We start from the raw sequence: 14,308 nt of genomic DNA on the forward strand, positions 1-14,308 counted from the left end.
TTCGACACAGACTGCCCAGGTGGATAGACCTTGCGTTACCAACTCACAAGCAACTACGTTTAAGTAAAATTGTGCAAGGTCAAAAGAGAAAAAATATAGTGGATCTTCTCAATAGTAACGGCGTGTGGTGCTGATTTCATGATTGAAGCCAGGCAAGCCACTTATCCTGACTCAAAACGAGAAATGAGAAATCAAGACAGCTACATAGCCCGCCTGAGAACTCGTGTCTTACTTTGCAACAATGTAATGATTCCATGAATCTCCTGCATCAAAGAGCCATCCACGGCAAATCGCTCGAGATTGTCTATGGTGTTCTTTTGGAGAGTATCAATATCTGGTACCAAATGCGCCAAAGCCGGACAAACAGAGCCTAGGGTCAGGAGAAGAATTGAAGAAAACATCCTAAAAAATCAGATATGAGTTGAGTTTCAGTATAAAGTAGCTATAAAGTAGCTTATGGACGTACGTATGAATAATGATCTCCGCGCAAAATGTCGGGCCCATCAGTCTTCGCGCCGAGGCATCAAGATACGCCCGACAATTGGCTATACTTGACTCGCACTGCTTGAGTACCATAGGTGGAAGATCATTCTCAGGCGACGAGTCAATTGCACAAAGAAGGAATGGTCTGGTTATAATATCCTTGGCGGAGTGAAAGCGGTGGAGCATATTGAGTTGAAGGCCAGTACATCGAGACGGATCGTTAATATCTGGTTTAATTGTTCGCGGTAACAATTCAAACCAATTATCAAGTTGTCTGTGAAGCTCTTGAGAGACATTCAGGATTGTAGAGAGTGACTGGAAGTCATACGACGGGCTGTCGCTTGAAGCTGGCTGTAGACCAAGGCTGCGCCTTGTCCAGTCACTTCCGTACATAGTGTGGTGTACTCTGTTGAGCAGACGACGGACAGAAAGCTCAGCAAGGAAGACGTGTGTTTCTTGGGCATCATGGTTTGCAAAGCTTGGGAAGGGTGTCAAATCAATTACATGTTCGATACCACTTCGTGGTAAATGGTGTTCAGCTATCAGGTCACTATCATCAATGTCAGCGTAAACGTGTTTATCTGAATGAAACCAGGAAACTAACCACTCGGTGTCGAACGCTGCCCATGAAAGTAGTATGATGCTGGATTTGAGCTCGTGATTATCTGGCGAAGCTTGGCTTCTGTCTCAAACAGATATTTGATAAATAGCTGGAATCAAACAGAGTAATCAGGGATCATCGACTAACCGGCTATTCAGATACTGGATACTGGTAGAAGCCATATGGATCAGTTTCCATGATTGCAAGGGACGCAAAAGAAACCCAAAATATTTTGAAATGAGTATCAAGCTCTGGGGAAGAGTGATCGTGGGACAGAACGACAGTAGATATTCGTTCATCAATATCTGCAATGCAGGTGAAATAAAATTTGCCCCAGGCACCCAGTATGGAGAGCTAGACTTTGTCGGGTCGACTTGCTCGAGAGCTGCTGATCCTAATGCAAGAACTGCAAGACATAGTGCAGAGTCACAGCCCACATTCAGACCAGCTCCAATATGGTGATCATAAAGCCCCCAAAATTGGTCTTTGTCAAGGATTGGCATCTCAACGTGGACGTATTTGAAATATGCCTCCACTAGTGGATAGGTGCTTGCTTCATCCAGGATTGGCAACTGACTCGCTGTAATTGTACCTGGAACAAAAGATAATTGGTGCGGCATATGCCTTTTTGATTCCGCGCGTATGAACAGGTCTGGTGGAAATTCCCCGAAGAGCGTCTTCACTCTGTTCATATGCAGCATATATTCAGTTGTTGTTGTGTGGCCAATAGGAATACTCATGGGTGGGATATCATGTTCAGGCGGTATGAAAGAAGACGAGTTTGTATTAATGAGCTGGGAGACATTCGCCGGGTTGGGTCTCGACGGGGATGAAATCAACATGCTGGCAGGATGAGGAAAATCCCCCCTCCCATGTTCAGATGTCGACAAAAATGCGAGACCACCGCTTCTTGGCTCACCAGTCTGAGGTGTTTCAGGAAGCCTTGGTTGACTCCATAGAAAGTTCTCAATTGCATCAAGTCGGCGGAAGAATTCCGAGGAGGAAGTCTCTCGAGGCCTGCCAGAGTTTAGCAATGTTTATAAAGTTTTGAGTAAGACAGGTCTCTCACCTCGAAGAATCTACTTCATTATAAACACAATCAACACCTGAATCCTCGCATAGTCTGCAGGAGGGTATCGCGCCATTGCAGCGGCGTTTCCTAGTTGTCCGTCAGCATGGGGACGCTCAGTGATGGGAGTAAGGGAAACTTGCCGCCTCCGACAGTAGTTGCATGCCAAAGAAGCACGTTTTCGGCTGCTTTCCATGTGGTAATTCTATATAAATTTCGAGGATCACAGCGACCTAGATGGACCGTGTTGAGGTTGATGTTGATACAAGGCGGGAAACTCCGCCAGGGCCCGCTTTTTCCCGCCTTAGTCACGCCCGCCCGCCACCTACCGAGATGGGCAGATCCCTCCGAGAGCTTAGATGAAAGATCAGCTTAACCGACTCATCAACCCCAAGTTTGCTTTTCGAGCTTATTTCTTTGATTTTGATTCGTTTGATCTCGCTTTGAGTTGGACATCTACGTTGAAAATCTGTACTACACTAAAGCTCCTCTCGAAAACATTGACCAGGCGACTTCAAAACACACACCACCACCGTGTACCACTCTTATTTAGTTTAGTTTTTTTTTTTTTTCGATGTATACTATAGAGCTAGAGAGCCATCTAACTAGGATCCTTGTCGTTAAGATTTCCAATTCGATTATATATGAAGCCGTAGACATGGCCGCGTTCGGCAATGAAAATATGGCGTGCCGATCATATCTCGGAAAACATTCGGCTCCACCTGAGTTCCCCGGACCGCTTTCAGAGATTTTTTTTTTGGGCTTGGCCGGGGTTACCCAATTGATTTTAGTCTTTGAAACATATTAAGAGTATCAGTCATTACTCAATTTAGGGTCTAACGTCCTGGCTTGAGTCTTGTGGAAAGTCACTATGTTTGACGAAAAGCATGCCGCGGATGGCAAGGTCAATGGACCCCTCGAAAAAGACTTGGAGAAAAAATTGGACGCGAGGCAATTGGAGCCCTTCGGAAATGAGGAGACAGCGGAGATCAAGTATCGGACTATGAAATGGTGGTAAGTTATCATCTTCTGCATACATATTATAGATTCGATTATGAAAAAGGCTAATGATCCTTCGACAGGCACTGTGGAATGCGTGAGTAGCTAAATTTGAGATATCATGTCCATTGAAAGCTACGGCCCCTAACATCAATTCTAGTCATGATCGCAGAGAATGTTTCTGTTGGAATTCTGTCTTTGCCATCTGCAGTGGCTACTCTTGGAATGGTTCCGTATGTATTTTCTTTGGACGGCTTTGAGAATCTCCTTGCTAACAGTATCAATCAGCGCTGCTATCATGATTCTGTTTATCTCTGCTCTTTCATGGTATACCGGCTATGTAATTGGCCAATTCAAACTTCGTCATCCCGAGGTTCACAGCATGGGTGATGCTGGCGAGATCTTGATGGGTCCTTTCGGCCGTGAATTGCTAGGAATTGGCCAGCTGCTGCTGTTGATCTTCCTCATGGCGAGCAACATCTTGATGTTCAACATCCTAATGAATGTACTGACTGATCACGGTACCTGCACGTTGGTGTTCGGTGTCGTTGGACTGATCATCTGCTTTCTGGGTGCCTTGCCTCGCACTATGGACAAGGTCTACTGGATGTCCGTCATTTGTGAGTACACTCCTCATCCATTACAGTCACAACACTGTTCAACCCAGAGCAAAACTCAACTGACTGATATGAAGCATTCTTGAGTGTCTTCGTTGCGACAGTGTTGACCATGATCACCGTGGGAGTCGAGAGTAAAGGACACATCAAGAACGAGGCCACCAGGGAAGTCAGCTTCCGCGAGGGCTTCTTGGCTGTGACAAACATCATTTTCGCTTACCGTACGTGGAACACCAAATCGCGCTGGTCGTCAGCACCTAAAAAAAGTAAACCGAGCTAATGCAAGGACCGATTTTATAGTTGCCCATGTTGCGTACTTTGGCTTCATGTCCGAGACAGAAGACCCACGCACATTCAACAAGTCCCTCGCCATGCTTCAAATTGTTGACACTGTCCTGTACCTTGTCAGTGCACTGCTCATCTATCATTACGTGGGACCGGAAACAGAAACTAGCCCCGGTGTCCAATCACCTGCTATTCTCTCTCTCAGCCCTGTGATGAGCAAGATTGCTTGGGGTCTTTCAATTCCAACGGTGAGTTTATCCTTTCAGTCCTCTTGTTTGCTGTATCCGCCTTACTGATTCAATACAGACCATTCTTTCCGGTGTTGTCTTAGGTCACGTCGCGTGTAAATATATCTACGTGCGTATGTTCCGAGGATCCGACAAGATGCACAGCCGAAGCTTCCTGTCCATTGGATCCTGGGTCGCCATCTGTCTCGGAGTCTGGGTTATTGCCTGGATTGTGGCGGAATCTATCCCCGTATTCAATGATCTGCTGAGTTTGATTGTAAGTCTTCTATCAAACCTTATTTGACTGAGAATACTGGCTAACGCAGGGATTACAGAGTGCGGTCTTTGGAAGTTGGTTCAGCTGTAAGATTGACCCCTACCTTCCCATTATTGAATTTACCAAGATCGAAACAAATGCTGACTTTGTCATTAGTCGGACTCCCTGCAATCTTTTGGTTCTATATGAACAAGGGCCGTTACTTCCAGAACTGGAAGAAGGCTGTTTTGACGATTACCAATGTTTTGGTCCTGGCTATTGCATTTGCTATTGTAAGTACGGCCCTGCTTGATTATATTTATAGCGGCTAATCTTTTCTAGTGCGGATTGGGATTATGGGTGTCAGGAGTTGCAATTCACGAAGACTCCGTTTCCAAAAGTTGGTCTTGTGACAATACTGCGTGATTGGAGGGTAACGGACCTCGAAAGAACACGCTTCTGTACAAAAAAACGCCAGGATCCACCGTTTAGATCTGTTTACTACATACGCAATCTTCATTATAGACCATAGATTTTTTTTAGCAATTTCATGATGCATTTCAGATTTTTCTGTTGAACCACAATGTTGATAGTACATCGGCTTTCGAAAATGGCTATGTACATACTACTACACCTACCTAATTATGTATCTTGAACTCTAGTTTAAGCTCCCTTCAACCTTGATTGAACCTTGGAACCTCAAAACCTTAGAAGCCTAGGTAGACCCAGAAGAGTTTTACCAAAATCTTAGTCATCACAATGTCACGTGCGATAGACGTTTTTTGGGACGGATTAAAGGCAAAAGCGCTAACTATATATGGTTAGCACGCCGTTATGACTGAAGAAGGAGTTGCCGATGAGCCATCGGGATATCTCCTCCTTCTGCTGCCTCCTTAAGGTCTGCTACTGTGCTTAAAAAAAGAATTCGAGTTTTTTTAACACGGGTAATACTTCACACCCAACAAAAGTAGATAAGTAATTCATAGGATATCACGAGTAATTAATTGTAGAACAGGAATCAAGTATAGATCTGAGGGCCATCGCCGTCTCTGAATATATTCAAAGCATTAAAAAGTACAGACAAAATTACTACAAATAATAACGGAAGTTCTTGTTCTCCCAGTCAGTCTCATCCAGATTGTGCGCAGTATCAAGTGCAGCAGCCTCCTCGGTTTCAATGTCCTCGTGAGATTCGGGGTCTCTCTTGACATTCTGCTCGCGGTCGCGTTTCATGTTCTGGAACTGGCATACCTGGCGCAGACAAAGAATGGAGAGGAAGGAAATAGCCAGGGAGATCATAATTCCGAGCCATGCGCTCTATTTATCGTTAGTCTTTCTGTATCAGACATAAAGGTAGATAGGAGTACTCACTGAGTAGTCGGGAATTTGATCCGGGAAGAAGAGGAAAGGACCAGTGATGTTACCAGCACAGTTGGCAATGAACATCACCGCGGTCACGGTGGTCCTCTTGGTGTATCCAGCCACATTAGAGGCGATAAGACTCAGGACAATAGGAATCCCGGCGGAATACGCAGGGAAAAACCACATTCCTGCCAGTCGAGAAATTTTCTGAGTGGGGTTGATCTGAGAGACCATAAGAGACCCAGCCAAACTGATGAGCTGTAGAACAGCAACGGTGAGGCACCGAGATTTGCGGAGTTTGGAAACGGCGGTTGTGGCCAGAACCACCCAGATGAGAGTGAACACCGAAGTGGGCAATCCAACGAGGAGAGTGTTGAAAGTCGAGTATCCAAATCCGGCAATAACAATACTTCCAAACTGCAGAAGGGTAAAACCAGTCAGTAAGGCTCGATGAAGCGTGGTGCGGGTATTCTTACGCTTGTGAGACCTCCGTTAGGAATGCTGGAAGCCATGGAGTAAACGAAAATGAGCCAGGTTTTCGGGTCCATGAGTGCTTCGAGGCATTGGCTCTTTGACCATTTATACGAAATAGCAGTGTGTGACTCCCGCTGAGCACGCAGTTTGACGAACTGTCCTTCCTCTTTAGTAAGGAAACGGGCATTTTCAGGGCTGTCTGGCAGGTAAATATAGAAGATAATGCCATATGCAAAGGTCATGATGCCGAAAATGATAAAGATCCACTATACATCATTAGCTTAGGCAAAGGGGGAAAAAACTCATACCCAAGGACCCCTTGGGGGATACAGGGCAACTTACCCTCCATGGTTCAACTGAGTTGTTGATATGGCCGATACCATACGTCAACAGACCACCAAAAATGGATGAAACACTGTTTCCTGCAAACCAGATTCCATGTCTAGAGGCATGCTCGGACCGCTTGTACCAGAGGCCAGTCAGCAGGGACAGACCAGGACTGATGGTACTTTCAAGAATCCCAAGTAGGATACGAAGGGATATGAGACCGCCAAAGTTGTTCGTGGCTCCATGGCATGCCAAGATCACAGCCCAGATGAGGCTATAAAGTTCATTGTAAGCTTTGGATATGCGGTCTGAGAGAGAGAGAGAAGTTGCACACGTACAAGGAAATGGAGAGGAATTTTCCAATAGGAAACTTGACGAAGCATACAGATACCGGATATGATGCCACCAAGAAGCCAAAGTAGAATGCACTGGAGGCCCATGAATACTGGTCACCAACAAGTTTCTGTTTTCTCGCTGTTAGTAAATATCCTTTGGCATAATGCTAAATATACATACCAAGGATTGCATAATTCCAAAAATTGCAGTATATCCTAGCGCCGTCTTGTCGAGGAACTGAAGCATGTAGGCAACGAACATGATGGGAAGAATACTGAAAAAAATTGCATGTCAGTCAAACTCTCCACGAAAAATATTAATGAACAATATCACATACTGCCAGTCAACTTTGCGCATCAGCGCTTTCTCGTCGTGAATATCAAAGACCTCAGCCACGTCAGTCTTAACCGCATCCTTCTCCACATCCATCTCTGGGTCAGGTTTATGGTTTTCCATGATGTTATCCAATTGAAATCGGAATGTAAAAAGAGTAGAGTAGTTATGCAGATGGAATGTATGAGTTAGGGCAAGAGCGATACATATGTATTGAGCAGAGTCTATATATCTATCACGGGCCCCTATTATTTACTATTAACTGACATCAAATCCTGTTCTACTGAAGCCTAGATGATAGTTATCCTATCTCTGTGTCGAGATAAGGCGTCAAAAGGCGCAATTGCCCTAGCCGGTGACGATGATATCTTCTAGCGATCTGGTTGGTCCTCGGGAAATTAATCTAACATAGCCTTTGGTGCTTGGAGGTAGTGGGGCCTGACTATTCCATCTGGGGTTATCTCGGCAACAATATCAACCCCAGAGTCCACGTATCAAGTACATAGTTGATAACCTGAGACGTAATTTATATCCCTGTCAGTAAAAATTGTGCCAATTGTATCCCTGCTCTCTATCGCATATGCTCACCGCACTGTAAGTGTCAGTAATCGTTGCTGCCTTTTTGATATTGAATACCTGAATTTAACTTCACAGAGTTCTTAGTCCGTTCCCCTTGGCAGGCGATTAGGATGAAGGTAAATTTGTCAGTGTGGCGTTGTGCGTTCAGTCCAGGTATGCACAACGCCATCTACACGGGGTATTATCGCTTGGAGCTAGCTAGGTATGTTGTATAGTACTTTCATTATGTTGTAGGAAAGTTGAATTAATCGTGACTGAAAGTATTGAGTGACAAAAGACAAGAGATATTCTTCCAAAATCACGCATAGTAAACGTCTGTGGCAAAGACTTGAATATGCATAACCCCAATAATTAATCCATATTCATAATGTACACATGTTTGTACATAGGTACAGTACCAAGAAGCTATACATCAACATACTTTGTCAAGACGGTGTGCACGGCCAAGATCTATGTGGAGTGACTCCACTCTACCTTCCCATGCCCGAAGATACCTTTTCACAATACAACATAAACCTTTGAAGACGTCGAGTATGATAGTATTCTTTATGAGTACAAAGCTTAGGGACATCGTCCAAAGGCATAACTTTATCTCTAAAGGTTAACCATGTAAACCCCGGCTTATCAAGATTGGAGATACACGGAACTAGTTCTCAAAGAGGAAATATTAGTCTATCCAGGGGTATCACCTACCCCTCGTTATCGGCAGTTAATTACTGAGTTCTGATTTGCCGCACTAGCTAATCACGCAATCCACGTGTTTGACAGTCTAACCTGACACAACGTCCAATATACCGACATTAGACCCGCATCCCGTATTCAATATATAAATGGCTATTTACTTCAGTACAGCAGGTATTAGTATTTCGTTATCAAAGTTATCAACTACATAATATCATGTCTTGGGAGTCAGTTGCCGCCACAAAGCGCCAGGCGCTCAAGGATTCTATTCCAGCTGAATGGGTGATTCCTGCTGCCATATTCCCCCCTGAAGATCAGTTGGATGTGACCACCTTTCCTCGGGAATCCGGCTTTTTCACTGAACGTGAACTAGAGATCACCTCCATTTCTGCTTTGACCATTCTATCCAATCTATCTTCGGGTGCATGGACATCGGAGGAGGTGACCAAGGCGTTCTGTAAGACCGCGGCAGTAGCCCAACAATTGGTATTTCTGTTTCCCCCAGGTTAAAATAGAAATAATTTCTAATTTGGAATTAGACCAACTGCTTGTCGGAAATCTTTTTCGAAAAAGCTATCGCCCAGGCTAAGGAGCTTGATGCCTATTTCCAAGAAACTGGCAAGACAAAGGGTCCCTTCCACGGCCTGCCTATCTCTATCAAAGATAATTTCAACTATGTTGGCTATGATACAACTATTGGATTCACCTCCCTGGTTGGCAAGCCCGCTACCTACAACAGCACAATCATCGAGCTCCTCCTGGAGACCGGCGCTGTGCTCTACTGCAAGACCAATGTGCCAACTGCCATGATGATCTCAGAATCTGTGAACAATCTTTTCGGTCGCACAGTCAACCCAAAGAACCGCGGTCTCACAACTGGAGGTTCATCTGGAGGTGAAGCTGCCTTGATTGCATTCGGTGGTAGTCGGATTGGTGTTGGCAGTGATATTGGTATGTATCAACGCCGAAATATTATAACAAAGCAACAATGCTAATTGTATTACTAGGCGGCTCCCTCCGTATGCCAGCTGCCTGCACTGGTATCTTCACTATCCGTGCCTCAGCCGGGCGCTTCCCCAACACCCGTTCGCGCGCCTGTCTGGAAGGCCAGGAATCCGTGGTTGGCGTCAGTGGCCCCATGGCCCCGACTCTTGAAGAAATCGTTTACTGGTCCCGCACCATTCTCGACCTAGAGCCCTGGACCCGCGACCCCAAGTGTCTCCCCATCCCCTGGCGGTCTGTGGAGCTGAAGAAATCCCTCAAGATTGGTGTCCTCTGGAACGACGGATTCGTTTCTCCCACTCCTCCTGTAGCTCGTGCGCTCAAGGAGACTGTCGATAAATTAAAGGCAGCTGGCCATGAGATTGTCGACTGGCCATGCACCGAACACATGGAGATGCTTATTATGCTCGGGCGCTTGTTCCTCGCAGACGGAGGTAAGTCTGTAGGGGATCTCCTCGAGCCAACGGGAGAGCCTTTCCGCCCAGAAATGAAGCCCTACGAGGACGCAAAAGAAATTAGCGTGTACGATTTGTGGCAGATTCATGCTAAGCGCAACGCTGTCTGCAAATCCTACCTTGATCGGTGGAATGAGGCTGGCCTTGATGCTGTCCTATGTAAGTTCGCCCGCTTCAGCGAGGAAGTATCCTTTTTATTGACCGGTTTCCGTAGGCCCTACCACACCATACAGCAGTGCCGAGAATGGAAAGTTTGCTTACGCCGGATATACATGTGTCTTCAACCTGCTCGATTACACTGCCGCTTCGTTCCCTTGTGGCGTAACGACCGATAAGGATATTGATGCATCATACTCCGACCACAAGGCACTGAGTGATATGGATGCGAAGATTCAGAAAGACTGTCAGTGACCCCTACCTGAAGTGTCGATGTGTTCAAATACTAATAGAACTAGACTCTGCCGAGTCCGTACACGGCATGCCAGTTAGTCTGCAACTGGTCGGCCTCCGACTCCAAGAGGAGAAGATTTTGGCGATGACCGATGTCATCCTGAAGGCCGTTGCTCAATGAGCAGGATGAGACAGTATAATAAACTCGGACATCAGGACTTCAATATCTATCAACGGTGTTTTGAGATACAATATATGGAATCACTGCGTTGGCGATGGAAAGTAAGCTATTGTGCGCCATCCTGCTCGAGCGTCCGTTATACCAGAACGAGTGCGACTGGATGGGAAGTCTTTCTAGAAAGTTGTTCTCCATCGAGACGGATTCATGGCGAGGCTGGAGGCTCGCACAATCTCGGCCAAATTCATGGTCAAAGCTGGCTTCCTCGGTCAGTTTCTGGCAGTCGATCAAACTGCCCTGGGAGCGGAAGTGCGGATGTTTATAATTTAGCGAAGTCATGCATTGTTTTTAGGAAATTCAAGAAATTATGCATATAAATCGGTTCTTCTTATAGAAAGTGCCAGAGTTTATTTCCGATGTACTGGCTTTATTCCCGACCTTTACCATCCTCATACAACAGGTTGAGAAAGGATAATGCCGAGCTCAGACTATTCTTGGATACCAGTTTACTTGGCAACCTGCATAATCCTCGGACCAGCCCACTCCGATGCAATCCTTGACGTCTCCTCTCAGATGATGGAGAATCGAGGTCCTCTCATCCCCACTTGGGCGGAAGCGTCCCGCCTTGCAGCCGCTTACCCCAACATCTGCATATTTCGACAGAGCGTCGTGAATTGCTTCAACCCACTCCCTCTAGTGTTTTGATCGCTGAGGGTCTTGCTCTTTTGTATACTGAACCTATATACTCCAAATTCTCCAAATGTCTTCCACTTCTTGTTACATTATCTTCGTTCACTAGGCAAACTGGCTTATCCTCCAATGTTGAAAACCGAGTGTTGAATTAATATCTGGAGGAACAGCTATTTATCTCAGATTCTATTCTCACAAAATCAATATGTCTACCGAAACCTTAGCAGGATCGACTGAGGACCAGCGAGCCGCGCTGACTTCCCGAATCCTTCCTATTATGACTTTATCGGAGGGATCGAGTCCGCTCACTCACCCCCTCCCCCCAGTACCCTTTACATCTGCTCGCTCACGAGCAGAAGCACGATTCCAAGTTCAGGGCAAAGCCATAGTCACCGGTGGAGCAGGAGCCCTAGGCCTAATCTCCTCACAGGCTCTCCTAGAGCACGGTCTTTCCTCACTGTGCATCATGGATCTCCCCAGAGCGTTGGAGATGTCAGCAGAACAAATCCAATTACTAGCATCAGAATTTCCCTCTGCCGATATAACCAAAATACCCTTCGACGTGACATCAATGGAATCAATCGAAGCCGCCTTTGAGCAGGCGAACAAGACAATGGAAGGCATCGATATCCTCTGCTGCTTCGCTGGAATCCCGGGGTGCCAGCCACCCCTCACCGTAACACCCGACCAGTTCACCAGAGTGATAGACGTCAACCTAAACGGATCTTTCTTCTGCGCTCAGGCAGCAGCAAAGCGGATGGAAGCCTCGGGCAAAGGCGGGTGTATTTTGCTCACTGCGTCGGTGTCTGCGCATTATACCAATTTCCCTCAACCGCAAGCTGCTCACAATTCGAGCAAGGCTGCGGTCGCGCATCTGACTAGAAACCTGGCTGCTGAGTGGGCTGTTCATGGGATCAGAGTTAATGGTATTAGTCCTGGGTATATGGATACCATTCTTAATGCTGGGGATAGTTTGGCGGATGTTAGGAAGATTTGGGATTCTCGTTGTCCTATGGGCTGGATGGGGGATCCTGAGGAGATTACTGGGGCTGTTGTTCTTCTTTTTAGTCAACGTGCCGGACGGTATATTACCGGTGCTGATATTGTTATTGATGGTGGGACTTTGACCCTGTGACGATGTAGTGTCATGAAATTACATCTTGTGCTAGCGGTTTTTATTCCATTCCTATTATCATCAAGTTTGTGTCTCTAAGCTCGTCTATTTTTTTTTCTCGGTTTGTCTTGTAGGTAGGCTTCTGCAGAGCCCACAAAGCCCAAAGCCCAACCCGCACCCAACCCGCAAATGGGCTGGGTTTGGGACCCGAGGCCAGGCCCACCGATGGGCTGTGGGCCTAAGGTAGAAGCCCACTGCGGGTTAGTGGGCCCCCAAATGGGCCCCAAACAGTACAAATATACCGAGAATTCAGAAGTCGAACCCCCTTGTAGGGTTTTTCAAAATTACCCTTCGTTTTATTCCCGTTTCTAAGCCTTATCCTAAAGGTAATATCTTATTAATTTGAATGATTTAGAATTGATCACTAGTTGTCTCTCTATATCATGTTTAAAAATATAAATGAGCGCCTTATTTCGATAACTTATAAATTACAGAAGTTCACTTAGAAAGTAGTAGTACTCCTACACAAACCCAAAATATATATCTTACCAATACATTAAGATTAATGGTATCCTGACTTCTACTAGTTGAATTTTATTTAAAATTGAAATATATACTTATATAGCTACTATAATCCTAGATTCTAAATTTGAACTTTCTATACCTAGTGGAAGGTCTTAATACAGCGATTATAGAGGCCGCCTAGGATAGGCTTTAATGGGGGCCTTATAGGCTCCTACTGATAGGCTGTAGGTTGGGTTGGGTTTCGAAGGTAGGGCCCATTTATGGGCTTTGCGGAAGCCTACTTGTAGGCATACTGTTTAAAGATATATCTTCCCGCTTCTAGGTATCTTCCTACAAAATTAGGTAGGTAATTAGTGCCTTTAACTACTTCTCAGCCCAGCTTTAGAAAGTTGGTTATATCTTCAAGTTCTATTCATTGCCTTTTAAATACAAAAAGGAAAACACAATAGCTTCTGCATATCCCCAAAGCATCACTCTCTTTACCGACAAATATAACCTCCATCAACCCGCAGATCCGCACCAGTAGTGTAACTACTAGCATCACTAGCAAAGTACACATAAGCCGCCTTTAACTCCTTAGGATCACTTTGGCGACCCATAGGAATCATTTTATTCCAACCCTCCTGGGTCTCCGCATCCACAAAATCCCCCAATCCAGTATTAATATATCCAGGCGAGATACTGTTAACACGAGCAAAGTCCCTCCACTCATTAGCCAATGAGCGAGCCATGTGAATACATCCAGCCTTAGCAACATTGTACGAAGTCTGCTCCTGTGGGTAATTGGCAATATGCCCCGAGATCGAAGCAGTGATCACAAAGCTTCCCGTGCGGCGCTCCTTGAAATGCGGACCAACAGCCTTGGCACAGTAAAAGACCGAGTTAAGGTCTGCCTGGATGATGTTCTCCCAGTCTTCAACCGAGCCATCGAGAACACCCTTGTCGGTGGTGCGGCCCGCGTTCGCGATGAACGAATCGATCTTGCCGAAGTCGGCGATCACGTTTGCGACTAGCTCTTGTACTTCGTTCCATTTTGAAGTATCGCATTTATAGGCTTTGGTTTTGATGCCGTACTCCTCTTCCAGGGCTTTAGCATTTGCCTCGGCTCCCTCTCGTCGCGTGAAGTATGTGATGGCGATGTTGCCGCCCATTTCGGCACAGCCGCGGGCTGCTTCCAGGCCGATTCCGCGGGGCCCAGAGGCGCCGGTGACGACCACGACCTTGTCTTTGAGACTGAATAGATCTTTGAGGGAGCTGGCTTTGGGGGTTTCGATAGGCATGATGGGCGAAAAAGGGAATTGAAGTGTCTTGGAAATGTGTGTAGA

General features: G+C 45.9%; 6 protein-coding genes across 6 annotated transcripts; 3 read left to right on the forward strand and 3 right to left on the reverse strand.

Moving 5' to 3' along the window:
• Nucleotides 1–200: 200 nt before the first annotated feature.
• On the reverse strand, nt 201–2,349 carry N7479_001585 (fungal specific transcription factor domain-containing protein; the record flags this gene model as incomplete). The annotated part of the gene is made up of 4 exons (XM_057249282.1): nt 201–402; nt 467–1,165; nt 1,232–2,101; nt 2,168–2,349. 4 exons carry the CDS (start codon nt 2,347–2,349, stop codon nt 201–203), a joined length of 1,953 nt encoding a protein of 650 aa, XP_057113714.1.
• Nucleotides 2,350–3,024: 675 nt separating this feature from the next.
• Nucleotides 3,025–4,963, forward strand: N7479_001586 (uncharacterized protein; the record flags this gene model as incomplete). Its single annotated transcript, XM_057249283.1, has 10 exons — nt 3,025–3,167; nt 3,236–3,249; nt 3,313–3,385; nt 3,441–3,772; nt 3,847–3,990; nt 4,070–4,302; nt 4,361–4,558; nt 4,617–4,644; nt 4,715–4,830; nt 4,880–4,963. 10 exons carry the CDS (start codon nt 3,025–3,027, stop codon nt 4,961–4,963), a joined length of 1,365 nt encoding a protein of 454 aa, XP_057113715.1.
• A 663-nt stretch (nt 4,964–5,626) lies between these two features.
• Nucleotides 5,627–7,492, reverse strand: N7479_001587 (Major facilitator superfamily domain general substrate transporter; the record flags this gene model as incomplete). The annotated part of the gene is made up of 7 exons (XM_057249284.1): nt 5,627–5,854; nt 5,909–6,316; nt 6,376–6,639; nt 6,716–6,974; nt 7,039–7,163; nt 7,217–7,310; nt 7,374–7,492. 7 exons carry the CDS (start codon nt 7,490–7,492, stop codon nt 5,627–5,629), a joined length of 1,497 nt encoding a protein of 498 aa, XP_057113716.1.
• A 1,353-nt stretch (nt 7,493–8,845) lies between these two features.
• On the forward strand, nt 8,846–10,657 carry N7479_001588 (uncharacterized protein; the record flags this gene model as incomplete). Its single annotated transcript, XM_057249285.1, has 5 exons — nt 8,846–9,115; nt 9,169–9,580; nt 9,637–10,245; nt 10,301–10,489; nt 10,542–10,657. The coding sequence occupies 5 exons, from the start codon at nt 8,846–8,848 to the stop codon at nt 10,655–10,657; spliced, it is 1,596 nt and encodes a 531-aa protein (XP_057113717.1).
• Nucleotides 10,658–11,549: 892 nt separating this feature from the next.
• Nucleotides 11,550–12,479, forward strand: N7479_001589 (oxidoreductase, short chain dehydrogenase/reductase family; the record flags this gene model as incomplete). Its single annotated transcript, XM_057249286.1, has 1 exon — nt 11,550–12,479. One exon carries the CDS (start codon nt 11,550–11,552, stop codon nt 12,477–12,479), a length of 930 nt encoding a protein of 309 aa, XP_057113718.1.
• Nucleotides 12,480–13,462: 983 nt separating this feature from the next.
• Nucleotides 13,463–14,263, reverse strand: N7479_001590 (SDR family oxidoreductase; the record flags this gene model as incomplete). The annotated part of the gene is made up of 1 exon (XM_057249287.1): nt 13,463–14,263. One exon carries the CDS (start codon nt 14,261–14,263, stop codon nt 13,463–13,465), a length of 801 nt encoding a protein of 266 aa, XP_057113719.1.
• Nucleotides 14,264–14,308: the final 45 nt, after the last annotated feature.

This window comes from Penicillium vulpinum (assembly GCF_028829585.1).
Source record: "Penicillium vulpinum strain IBT 29486 chromosome Unknown utg000001l_segment0_segment0, whole genome shotgun sequence".
Lineage (NCBI taxonomy): Eukaryota > Fungi > Ascomycota > Eurotiomycetes > Eurotiales > Aspergillaceae > Penicillium > Penicillium vulpinum.